This window comes from Ambystoma mexicanum, chromosome 3q (assembly GCF_040938575.1).
Source record: "Ambystoma mexicanum isolate Mex_15411 chromosome 3q, UKY_AmexF1_1, whole genome shotgun sequence".
NCBI classification, from domain to species: Eukaryota; Metazoa; Chordata; class Amphibia; order Caudata; family Ambystomatidae; genus Ambystoma; species Ambystoma mexicanum.
Window position 1 is genome coordinate 189,674,929 of NC_090926.1, and position 12,638 is coordinate 189,687,566.

Genomic DNA, 12,638 nt, shown 5'->3' on the forward strand with positions numbered 1-12,638 from the left:
GTTTCCTCAAGGAATTCTACAATTTTCAGGTCACCTGATTCAATTGCCCGCAGGCTTGGGATCAGGTGACATAGCCACAAAACATTGTGGCGATTCAGTATCAAATCATCATCCGAATCAATCCGTTCTAAGAGTACCTGATGGTAAGAAGACTCACTCTTCCAATGTTTACTCTTAGGGTGTTCGTTTGTTATGTGCTTTTTCAATGTGAGATTTCCTTGCGGCACTCCCAAGTCCTTAGAATACAGTGGTTTAGTCTGAGTCAGGTCCTGTAATTTAGAACCTGAAGGATCAGTCTTAAAGGCTTTGGGTAGTTGCCGATTAGTACAGGGGATTAAAGAAGCTTGAGTTTCTGGATCTTTCGTTTTAGAAGAGCCCTTATTAAACTGGCTGTAGATCTTACGGCGTTTCTCCTCGAGCGTCATGAAGGATTTAGAACAGAAGTTCATATCATCTATGGAAGTGATGTTTGGCCCAGTTGCTTCACATAAAGATATGATTCTAGAAGTTTTCCGGACCGGCACTTTTGACGGAGAAGAATTACTGTCAGCCAAATTTAATCCAATGTCGGGCCGGTTAATTATTGGAGGGCAGGCTACATTCGAGAGAACATCGATGTTATCACTCTGCCTGGATACGTCCAGGGGGGTAACTGACAACAAATTGTGCTCCGCAGACCCATCCACTATGTCGGCTACTTCGTCGTCATGTACCGACATGTTTAACAGCTCCTCCGATATGCTACATAAATCAATTATAGGCTCAGTGGCCGGGTCTAGCTCAGTGGCAATAGCATTTGGCTGAGGTGCACACACATCTTTTTTCTCTTTTGGAGTTGTTTTGTTGACAATTACATTCAGAGTTTTTAAATTACGCAACAATTTCCTGGAATCATTACCTCGGTTCTTTTTTTTCATTGGCATATTTTTTGATTTTTTGTATTCGTTGCCTCTATGATTTCCGGTTTTCAGACCAGTGAAGGGCCCTCTTATAGGGTGTTTAAATATGTCGAAGACTGCAACAGCAGCATCATTTCCAGATTTTAGTGTATCGACCGGCACCTCTTTAACAGAAACAGGGCCAAGATTTAGGTTTGAAGAGGCAGCCACTTGAGTATCATGAAGAGCCAAATTCTCTGCATCTTGAGTTTCCAGGCAAATAGCCTGAAAGTTGGTCAGCACAAGTGTAGTCAGATCAGTGGCGGCAGAGGCAGGCTCGACCGTTTGCGGGCCTGTAGCACATGGATTTAGTATCAACATGGATTGTTCCTGACCATCTTCGGGTGTCACCTTTTCAGTACAAGCTACCTTGTCAGTACTTCTCTCGCACTCAAGAGCAGTGGCTTCTGCAATCTGAGCGCACGTGGCTGTTGGTATCCGAGGAGGTGAACATGCTACATGGTTATTTGGTGTTCGAGAGGTCTGTGCATATCTGTCTTCAGGAGCCTCAATTTAGCCAGGATTGTCAGCTTTTTGTTGAAAGAGATGTAATGCCTGTTTAGCCACTTCAGCCAGTAATTTTCTGTCTAAGAGTGCATTTTTGTTACTGTCTATTAGAGCAACAAGTGCCATTTCCACCTGTTTGTTGGTATGTAAGGATGTATTCATTAGAGTCATTTGAGAGTTCTCCAGTTTAACAATCTTTGCATTTAAACCACTAATTGAAGCTGTTAAATCTTTCATGGTGTCATTTATGTGTTCATACATTTTTAAAAAAGGAGCCAAAGCAATTGTGGTTGATGATATGATGAGAGTTTGAAGCTCTTGCATACTTGATGTATGGCATGCGTTGCCAATGCTGTCCATAGTATGACCTTTAGATCGCCTTTTGCCCACTGGAAGGCGTCTAATCTTGGGAAAGGGGCGCTCCATTATAGATGAGTCCGATGAAGATGAATCTGACTTATCGTCAGATTGGGAACTCACGCTTGAGGGTCCATGCATACGTTGATGGGAGTTAAACGATGCACCATTTTGCGGTATGATGGGGTCAGCCCCTTTCACAAAAGCAGATTTTTTTTGTGAGCTAAAAATGCTCAGTGAGAGATTCGAGCGTCCACTTCTACTTTCGTTCAGATTGGTCGTAGCAGATTTCTTCTGTGAACATGAAATGCCAGGTGAAAGACTCGAACGTCCGCTTCTACTTTCAATCAGGTTGGTCATAGGAAGGCTCAGCGGGGGACTTTTGGCCAACGACTCCAATGGGGGCACACCAGCCGCAGAGTTAGTGGGCGCTCTCGTTGGGGCTATATCACCCGGCGTGAAGTTTTTTGTGGCCATAATATTTGATCTGCTTTTATTCAAATGCTTAAGGTCCATCAAGAGCTTGTTAACAACTTCTAGAGAATTTCTGCGGTTGATTGGGTCTTTTTCATGCAGAGTCGGCATCATCTCTCCCTCAGCATTTGTAAGGGAATCACGAGTAAAGGATTGTAAATCCGGGTTTTGAACCGGTTTACTCACTTCATTAAATGTGAACGCTGCGTCAGGAGAGCTACCTTCGTGCAGCGTATTTATTGACGACGCCGGGGAAGGTAGCAACTTCTCATGTGCACTGTAGAATCGTGGGTGTGGAGAACCATTAATTGGTTCTTTCTGTGTTAAGACACCTACTGCATCACAATCACCAGGGCTCATTTGGAGCACCTGGACACCGGACATCACACTATTGGGTTGACAAAGAGGCGTTTGCATGACAGCGAGATCGTTTCGCATTGGGCTACTGTCATATGATGAGGTACTAGCTGGAAGTTCCGAAGGGCCAAATGTTAGGGCCGAATTAGACATGTCCATCGGAATAGCTTGTGTTTCATGGGCACTAGCACACTTATCAAGTGGCCCGTCACGTTTACTTGGACACGTGGGAGTGGGGTGAAAAAGCATAGGGAGTGGCCGTTTTGACTGGACTGGGCTGGGCAATAACGATGTCAATAGTAGGCTGTAAAGCAGTTGCCTCGGCCACTCTCTTAGCCCCCAAGCCCTCTGCCGCTCCTCCCATTAGCCGGGAATGAGAAGGAGAGTCCGGGTCCGCACGTGAAGTGGCAGCCACACAAACACTTACTGTTTCTCCATCGTTGTCGTTGTGTGTATGTGTCGCTGTTAGCTGCATCAGACGCTCACCTTCGTTCTTAAATTGCACACCGTCGGGGTCAGCCGCGACAGCCAGGGTAGGTGTATAAAGTGCCACCGGAGACTCCGCCGAAGTCCATGAGTGTTCGGAGTCCAGGCACACTGGCTCGCGCACACACTTCCTTTGAGCCCGAGTTTTTATAGCATCACTCGCAGTCTTCCCTTTCACCAGAGCCGTGTAAGCGTTGGTTCGCATTACAGCTGCGACTGAAGCAGAAGTGAACACAGTGTGCAGGAGGCTAGGGGGGTCCAGAGGAGAGTCCCGGTTTCCACGGACTTCCTCGGACTCCTCAGACTCTGCCAGACTCCGCGCCCGCTCCGCGGGGAGAGGCAGTTTTTAAGCAAAAGTCACTCCCACAGCAAATGGAAAGCAAAGAGTTACTGGTCACTCCTCAGACTCTGCCAGACTCCGCGCCCGCTCCGCGGGGAGAGGCAGTTTTTAAGCAAAAGCAAAAGTCACTCCCACAGCAAATGGAAAGCAAAGAGTTACTGGTCGCTCCTCAGACTCTGCCAGACTCCGCGCCCGCTCCGCGGGGAGAGGCAGTTTTTAAGCAAAAGCAAAAGTCACTCCCACAGCAAATGGAAAGCAAAGAGTTACTGGTCACTCCTCAGACTCTGCCAGACTTTTATTTTATTTTATTTTTTTTGGCCCATTTCCAGTGGAAGCAGTCATCAACCCAGTAGCTATAATTGACTCTTCCATCTCAAATGCGAATACACTGTCTTTCATGTTTCCCTATTGAAGCCGATGTGTCCAGGAACCAGAATACAAGAGTCCCCAGACCCAGTGGTTGTAGAGGGCGAGCCCGAGTTCAAAGTGAAGGACATTTTAGATTCCAAAGTGATCAGGAGGAAATTGTTTTACCGGGTGGATTGGAAGGGGTGTGGCCTGCAGGACAGAACTTGGGAACCCAGTTATAATATCCATGCTCCTCAACTACTTAAAAGATTTAATCAGAATCATCCGACTAAGCCAGAGCCGGAGGGCCCATCCTTAGGAGGGGCCTTGGGGCCTGGTTTGGGGGTTTGGGCGAACTGTCATGATCACCTCCAGGGTTGCAGGTTTGGGACCAGGTATGAAGGCTAGCAAGGGTTCTTTGTGCAGATCTGTGGGGGCTAGATGGTTACTAGCATGGCGTACCAGGCATTCTTCACACTCCTCAGCATCCGATTCACAGTGCTCTCCCATAGAGATCTAATGGTTAATTAATTCCCTTAAGATGGCTGCCTTGCTCGTCACAGTCTGAATAACAATAGAGAACTAGTAGTTGGGCAAGGATGACTATATAAGCCCCGGCTGCGCTGTAACACGCGCTTCAGGTTAATTCAGCTGACAGCGGTGTAACACCCACCGGCGCTCTGCTCACAGACCTGTATAGATAATAGAAAAGTCATGTTATGAACTTATTGAGTTAACAGAAAATCCACAGACCAAAGATTCAATGTACCTGACAAGAATTTCCACAGCAGCAGTCCTCCAGTAGGTGGAACCTTCCTCTGAGTTCGGCGCAGCAGTCCGCTACTTTCTTCTTCAGCTTTGGCTTCACTGTGGATCCTTCAACCTCCGTTAAAACCTGTAAGACAAGGTATTTTAGATAAAGAAAGACATTTAAATATTAGTCGCAAGTGAAATATAAACTAAGTGCTTACTTCCCATAAGCTCCTATGAACTTTTCTGAGCATTGCAAAGCCTGGACTCACAGAGAGAATCTGCAGCTTGGTCACGAAGGCACGTATCACTGTGCACCCGTATTTCTTCAAGTGTCCCCAGCCAGTGACTGCCCTATCCCTAAGCCCCTCCTCTGGCAGCCATCTTCAGATTTTTACCACACGTTCAAGTGTTGGGAGTCTTAGAGTTTTGCTCGTGAACTATTCTACAGTTTTCGTGCTCTTTTTGAGAAAAAGTTCTATTTTCGTCAAGACAGAACCTGTGTCCTCTTCTCTCCACCTGCTGAGAAGCGGGGATCCGTTTGTGAATTTCAGTGCCCCGTCGAAGTTACAAGAAGGCCTACTCAGCACCTCCAACCATGACGGAGGAGAAGGAAGGAAGTTCAAGCTATGCACCAGATGCGGACTGCGGAACGTGTTTGTGGAGAACAAACACCTTCATTGCTTCTACTGCCTTCACACGGAACACAAAGAAGGAGATTAGGAGATCTGCCTCAGTTTCTCCAAGCGAACGATGAAGGATTGACAGACTGGGGGCGTGGCTAAGCACCAAGGCCTCTGCCCTGTGCCCCAAGCAGGGTCACGTCTCACCTATGACCGGCCAGTCCGAAGAGCGTGCTCCAAGTCCTTTGAGTGCGCTCCATCCGTGGGGGACCAAGATAAGGCCAAGTACCGCCAGTCTGATTCCGGGGTCGCTGCGCAAGCGGGTCCCTCGATGGGCAGGGCGCAATCAACGTCACCATCTGCCTCCATCGCCAGCCAGCAATCGAGCTCCTCCTCAAAAAGGAAGCTGACCAACCCAGCTATGGTGAAGGAAAAGACTGCCGGCCTGCCCAAGAAGGCCCAGGCGGCACAGGAGAAATCTTCAACGATTGAGCTGGCTGCAGCTGCTCTCTCGAAGGCCAAAGGGGCTGACCCTGTGAAGGTAGCCCCTATTGGGTGCAGGGTAACCCTACCCCTGAGGCTGGAGGCCTCAGCCAGGGCGGTGGCGAAGTCTGCTGGCACACAGAAGAGGATGCCGTCGGTGAGCCTGGCTCTGACCCCTCAGGGTGCAAAAAGGGGGGGGAGCGATGAAGTCCCAGGCCAGCCACAGGCCGTACCCAAAGACATTGATGTTTTGTCATTGGACGACAAGAACAAGGTGTCCCTGCACACGGTCCACGGGACTTCTAGGATGACGGCAAGGGGCCTAGTGTGGTGATCACGCCGGCTCAGCCGAGAGATGTATTCCTAGACATCCTTTCGACCCGACACATGTTGGTGTTGGAAATCCAGAAGAGGATGCTGCAGGCCCCAGCCCCTGTGGTTCCGGATCAACCTCTGGCTAAAAAGAGGAAGCGCCATCCGACACCCCCCGGTGCCCTACCCACATGATGATCCGCCGCCGACGGATGACATGGTCATGGCGGGCGGATCGCTGCAACCGAGGGCGTTCCCACCGGTTGAGGTGGGTTAGTTTCATGCCATGGTCGCCAAAGCCTCCAAACTTTTCCAGCTGACGAGCGAGGAGACCAAGAAGGAGGGCTTGCTATACCGGAGGCGTGAGGCCAAGAGGAAGACAATCATGGCAATGCCCCTTCTGGACGACGTGTGGGAGGAAGGCCTAGCCCTCCTGAAGAATCCTTGCCTGGCCAAGCGCGATAGTGCTAACGGTTGCAACCATTGCCGGACACTTTGGTGTTGGCGGCTGCAAGGAAGAGGTAATCTAACCCCTCGTGGTCGTCCTCAGTCCATCCGGACATCAAGCTGAAGAAGTTGGACGCAATGGGGAGGAAGGTCATTTACTCCGGTGTCGACAGTCAAGGCAGCCAACGGGTTGGCGATCCTGGCCAGGTACGACATGGAACTGTGGTACAAGCTGGGCCCGATTCTGGAGTTCCTGCCCGACGAGGAAGGTGAAGGGGCTTCGGACCATGCCATCACAGTGGCCCTGAAATTCGTCGACACAGGTTTCCAGCAGATGCGAAACAGTGTTTGCCTCTGTCGGCGAGGCTGGCTGAAGGCCACTAATTTACGCCAGGAGGTCCAGAAGACGGTACTTGACATGCCCTTCGACGGGGATGGCCTCTTTGGGAAGGCCATAGAGTTCTTGCACGCCATCAAGACGGATACAGAGACTGCTCGAGCCCTGGGCACTCTCCAAGAGCACCGCTCTTCCTTTTGCACCTACGGAGGAAAGTCGAGCAGATCGACCGACGAAAGGTTTCTCCTTGTCGTACCGTCAGCCCTCCTGGTCCACGTTCCAAGGCCTTGGGTGGAGGTGGTCAACACAGTCGCTCCCGAGGCGAAATGCATGCGCCAAAGCAAGAATTAACTGGCCAAGATGGGAGGCTGGCTGGCGGGATTAGTTAGCGAGTGGGAGAAGGTCTCCACCGACAAATGGATGTTGGATGTGCTCGCCCATGGACATACCCTGGAGTTCCAACACAAGTGTCCGCAGATCCATCTGGTGGCTGGGCAAGAGCAGCATATCCCTCAACTCCTGCAGGAAGTACGGGCCATGCTAAGAAAAGGGTTGATAGAGCTAGTCCTATCTCCTCCACTCCTCCCCTTACTTTCTTACTCTATCAGAATTGTCCTTGGACCTAGTCTGATAGCAACCTCATCTGTCTCCCACCCCCCTTTCCCGCCACTCACTTTTCTGCACCCCTCTCCCTCAACTTTTGTTTTCTCCGGCTCTACCAGAAAGGTAATCAGGCCTAGTATGGTAGTCGCCTGTGTGTTACCATTTCCTTCCCACTCTTCCCCCTCTATTCTCCCTCTTCCCACTATCTGAAATGTCATCAGGCCATCTACGATAGTTTTTCACATCCTTACTGTTCATGGCCTGTAAGAATGTCATTGTATTTTCCCTTGTTCTCTCCCTTGCCTTTAAGCCCTTTTAAACACATTGTGTATAGGTGCTATATGAATTATCATATCAAACTATTGTATCACTACCAGTGCAGGGCCCTACCTTTCAGCCTCAAATCGGCGCTTGGAGTATTCACAAAGTGCCTGTCTCCTGTGGTGGCCCATTTGCGCCTATGAGGGATACACGTATACCCGTACCTCGACGACTGACTCATCCGGGCCAATTCACGAGAAGTAGCTGTCGGACACACGGAGATGACCGTCCAGCTTTGACGGATCTGGGGTTCTCCATCTATTAGCCAAAGTCCTGCTTCATGCAATCGCAGAACGCACCGTTTCTAGGAGCCAGGCTCAACATGGACCATCAAGTCGCTGCTTGGCATGATGTCTCCTGCATCTACCTTATCCGGCTCTGCAGGTTGTGGATGCAACCTCTTCAGGAGTTCCTGGACACTCGCTGGATACAAGTGTCCGGAAGCTTTGTGGATAAGATCCCCCTCGACGAGGAGTTTCATTGGCCGATAAGGTGGTGGGGTGTACAATCCAACATCACCCGGGGCACAGGCTTTCAAAACCCCTATACCAGGAGACGGTCACCATGGACACTTCCTTGGAGGGCTGGGGAGCCCACACCAGACGTCTATACTCCAGAGACCTCTGGCTGTCAAAGGAGAAGGATCTCCACATCAATATCCTGGAGCTACGAGCTGTGTTCTGGGCCCTGAAGTGAGGATCTTCACGGACAACACCACCAGGATGTTCTAGATCAGGAAGCAGGGGGGGGCACTCGATCCCAAGGGCTATCCAAAGAGGTGCAGAACTTATGGCACTAGGCCGTCAGACAAGAGATGTTCCTCATCCCCTTTCACCTGGCGGGAGTCAAGAACACCATTGCCGAGTCATCAGCAGGGAGTTGTTCCTGCCATGAGTGGGAACTTCGGCAGGACCAGGTGGACCGCTTCTTCATAAAGTGGGGGCAGGCCCCAGATCGATCTGTTTGCGACAGCGGCGAACTCCAAATGCCAGAAGTTTGCCAGCAGGTTCCACCAGCCGGGGAGCATGGCAGAGGAGTTTCTCCTTCCTGTGGCAAGGCCTGCGTTCTCTCCGTTGCCTCTCCTGCTACGAGTCATCAACTAAAATAGTCCAGATACAGGATGACACTCATCGCCCTGGTGTGGGCGAGACATATTTGGTATCTGCCCCTGCTCAACCTGTCAGCACCGCCTCCCGTCAAGTTGCCGGTTGTCGTGGATCTGGAGGAGGCGGCGCAATCCTGCACCACGACCCAGGATCGCTGAACCAGAGGGATTGGCTCCCGCAGCCCTAGAGTATGGAGGATACGAGTTTCCAGCAGACTGCAGAGAGGTCCTTGCCAAGGCCAGAGTAGCGTCAGCACTTAAGTGCTACAGTCACAAGTGAACGCGTTTTGCTACGTGGTGCCGGTCGTAGAAGATCGCCCCTCTGAGGGTCACGGCCCCACAAATTCTTCCATACTTGTTGTCCTTGGCCAAGGCCGGGACTGGCGCACGCCTCTGTCAAGGTGCATCTGGCGGCTATCTCCCGCTACACCAGGTCTCCAGGAAGATCTTCTCTTTGGTCCCACTGTCTAGTCAAGGAGCTCCTCGAAGGACTGTTTCTTTCCTGCCGGTGAAGGCTCCTGTCCCGGCGTGGGTACTCAACGTGGTGCTGATGAGGCTCATGGGGTCCCCCCTTCAAGCCTATGCATCAGGCCCCTCTCAAGTTCCTTTTGTGGAAATTGGCTTTCCTTGTGGAAATCACCTCTGCCAGGAGGGTGGGTGAGATACAGGCCCTATCCTGCAAGCAGCCATATCTGACTTTCCACGAATCGAGGGTGGTGCTCCGGACGCACCCCTCCTTCATGCCAAAGTTTCATCAGAGTTCGACCTCAACGAGCCTTTGGTGTTACCTGTGTTTTTTTTCAGAAGCCTTCTTCACCGGCAGAAAGGGCCTTGCAGTCGCTGGATGTTGCTTGTGCTCTAAAGTTCTACGTGGCATGCACAAAGTGTTGTCAAAAGACATCTTAACTCTTTGTGAACTTTGGTCCTGTGAACCATGGGAAGGCCTTGTCCAATGCTTCCATCTCAAGGTGGCTCTCCGGCTGCATCACACACTGTAATCGGTTGGTGAACCGACCGATGCCCGGCCGTCTGAGAGCCCACCCCACCAGAGCGATCTCTGCGACGATGGAGTTCCTGTCTGGTGTGCCCCTGCAGAGAGGAGTGCAGAGTCGGCCAAGCAGTGCTATGCAACCGGTTTGCTTGAGCCGAGTCTGTTCTATAGGTAAGAGTAATTTGCTTCTGTTGAGCCTTGCCGCCTACCGTGGTTGTGTAATGTTGTACTGCTATGTATTCGTTATTGATGAGCATGTGAATCCATTGCAGACCCCATGCTGGAGAAGGAACAAGTTCTCTGCATGGGTCTGGCATGGATTCACATGCAAACCCTCCCTCTGCAGCTCTTCTTGGTCATACTGCCTCTTTGCGTGCTTACCAAATCTGAAGATGGCTGCCAGAGGAGGGGCTTAGGGAGAGGCCAGTCATTGGCTGGGGCCAGTATGACCCAGAGTACAGTGATTGGTTTAGAGGAGAAATACAACTTGTAAGTGAGAGTGAAACCGTTTTTTTTTTTTTTTTACCGGGGATTCCCAGCCTTACAGGGAATATTCATGAGCATGTAAATCCATGCCAGAATGCCAGACAACAATAGTTACAGGTAAGTAACTTGTTCCTTTCATCGATTTGTGGAAATGGAAGATAGTCTTTGCTTGCTCTTGGGATCTTTGGTTAAATCATGCTTGTAGTGTAGTTGCTGGTGGCATGTCCTATGAGGTAGCCATGGCCATGGCTTTATGGATTATGCAAAGCAAAGCCATTTGAACCAGACCAAGCTGAAAGGAAGACACTTGAGCATAGGGTGTGATTAGCTTTTTACTTAACACCTGCATGCTTTTGCACGAAGAAAAGCCTTCATTAGCGCCATAGTGCAGGTTAAGCGGGCCACTCAGCAGACTGGTCATAAGGTTAAGGGGCCTGAATTCTGAAGAATTCATGAGCACGTCTACATACATGCATTCTGTGCATCATTTATCTTCACGGACGATAAAGTGATGTATTAACATTCTTGTGTGGACATTATCTTTTGTAATGCTATAGGTTTTACACTGTTTTGAAACAAATGCCATAAATGAGCCAGGTGAATCTTAAGGGGGAAGCCCTGTAGCATAGCTGTGAGTTAGTGCCACTATTCTTTTCTGTTCATGTCACTCTGTCGGTAATCATGGACATATGATTGTTGCTCTTATCATAATGTACATGGGAGGAATGTTTAGAATGATTGTTTACATGCATTACTTTTTTGATCTCCCTGTAGGATTTTCTAATTATGTTTGTACATCATTTGGCTACAATTGGTCTCATCTCCTTTTCGTATGTGAACAACATGGTGCGAGTGGGCACTCTGGTAATGTGCCTACATGATGCCTCTGACTGCTTTTTAGAGGTGAGTTTGATGGGGTGGGGTGGTTGTGAGTAGGCTGGTTGTGGTTTGTTTTGGAAAAGTGTCACGGTGTTCCTCAGAGCATTTATGTGCTTACACACTGTTGAGAAAGATGCCTTTGATTACTGTGAAGTAAAAACCTGTTTAGTCTACCTACTTTCCAGCAAGTTGAAATCATGGCGAAGTTAAACATTTGGAAGTTTCACCGCCCAGCAGCATTTTAATTTTTCTTCACCTTTGAAACACTATTTCTAGGCAGTTTCTTTGAGAAGAATGCATGTTTTGTCACATTGTTTTTCTTATAGATTGCTGCAAAATGTCAGTATCTTTACTTGATTGTATTAATGTATATCTGCTTTCCATAACAAGTATTAGAACCCTGGGCTGGTGAATAACCCTTCCCCATTGGTCAATGTAAGGGCTATAAGAACCGGTATAGCTCAGTTTCTTATAGCCTGCTAATGTTGAAATTGTTGTACTTTTCCTGAAATTCATGCACTAAGTGCAAATTACATTTTACTACAAATAAGGTCCTCTTTGGTGCTGGTGCATTTTGGTGGCCACAAAAATTTCGCCAGCACCATTGCTACATAGAAGAGCGATAGAGAAAAAGGTGGCCAGAAAGCTGACTTTTTGGTTGGCATGACAACTGGAAATAATGTGTCATAATCCTTCAACGCCCTAAATGTTATTTATTGTTTCCTTATGGCAATGTAATCCAACAATGGCTTGTTTAACTTATTTTCTCCCAATCGGGAGTACTGTAACATGCCAATTGTGCGTGTCAATTTCAAAGCTTGGGCCACATAGTGAATTTTTTTCTTTTTGGAGTCGGTGGGAGTTGGGCTATATTTTGGCTTTTTTTCTGGCCCCATTGGCTACGGATAGGTTTCCTTTTCTGGGTACTGTTGGAATACAAGCATAATTTTTTGTAGAGATGCAATACCAATGTCAACATACAGAGGTCCTCATAAGAAATCTGAAAGGACCTCTGTATGTGGTCAGGGGTACTGCACCTCTACAATAAATTGCGTCCAGATGTGGTACTGCATCTCTCCAAAAACAATGCTTGTAATGCAATGTAATGCTAAGATACCAGGGTTTTCATATCTGCCTTACGTTTTAATTGTTGGAAAAACACGTGTGCTTTTGAGTGTGTTTTGTACATCGTTCAATCATTCTATCTCTATTGGAGGGATGGACAAAAAAGCATCACAGGGTCATGAATGTTAGGCAGAAACCTGTGCAGTTCCCTTAGGGAACACTGCAAAAGATTTAAGACTACAGGTGTTGGCAGTAAACCCACTTGGTAGCAGTCTGTACCACCCAGATTTACCTGGTAGCTGTGGCTGAGCAGTCAGACTTCCCTCAAGAAGAGTTAGACGGTATGCAAAGTATACACAATAGGCACTCGGATACAATAATACAAGCAAACGCTGACCAGAGCTTTGGTATCAAAGTATATAATTATTT

At 48.8% G+C, this 12,638-nt stretch overlaps 1 protein-coding gene across 3 annotated transcripts in view; it reads left to right on the forward strand.

Annotated features, from left to right (window-relative positions):
* CERS5 (ceramide synthase 5) overlaps positions 1-12,638 on the forward strand; it is a 952,246-nt gene that overhangs the window by 584,088 nt on the left and 355,520 nt on the right. For all 3 annotated transcript variants that reach the window (XM_069653465.1, XM_069653464.1, XM_069653463.1), the window contains exon 7: positions 11,040-11,168. In XM_069653465.1, coding sequence (XP_069509566.1) covers positions 11,040-11,168 — 129 coding nt within the window. The remainder of the gene's footprint in view (positions 1-11,039; positions 11,169-12,638) is intronic.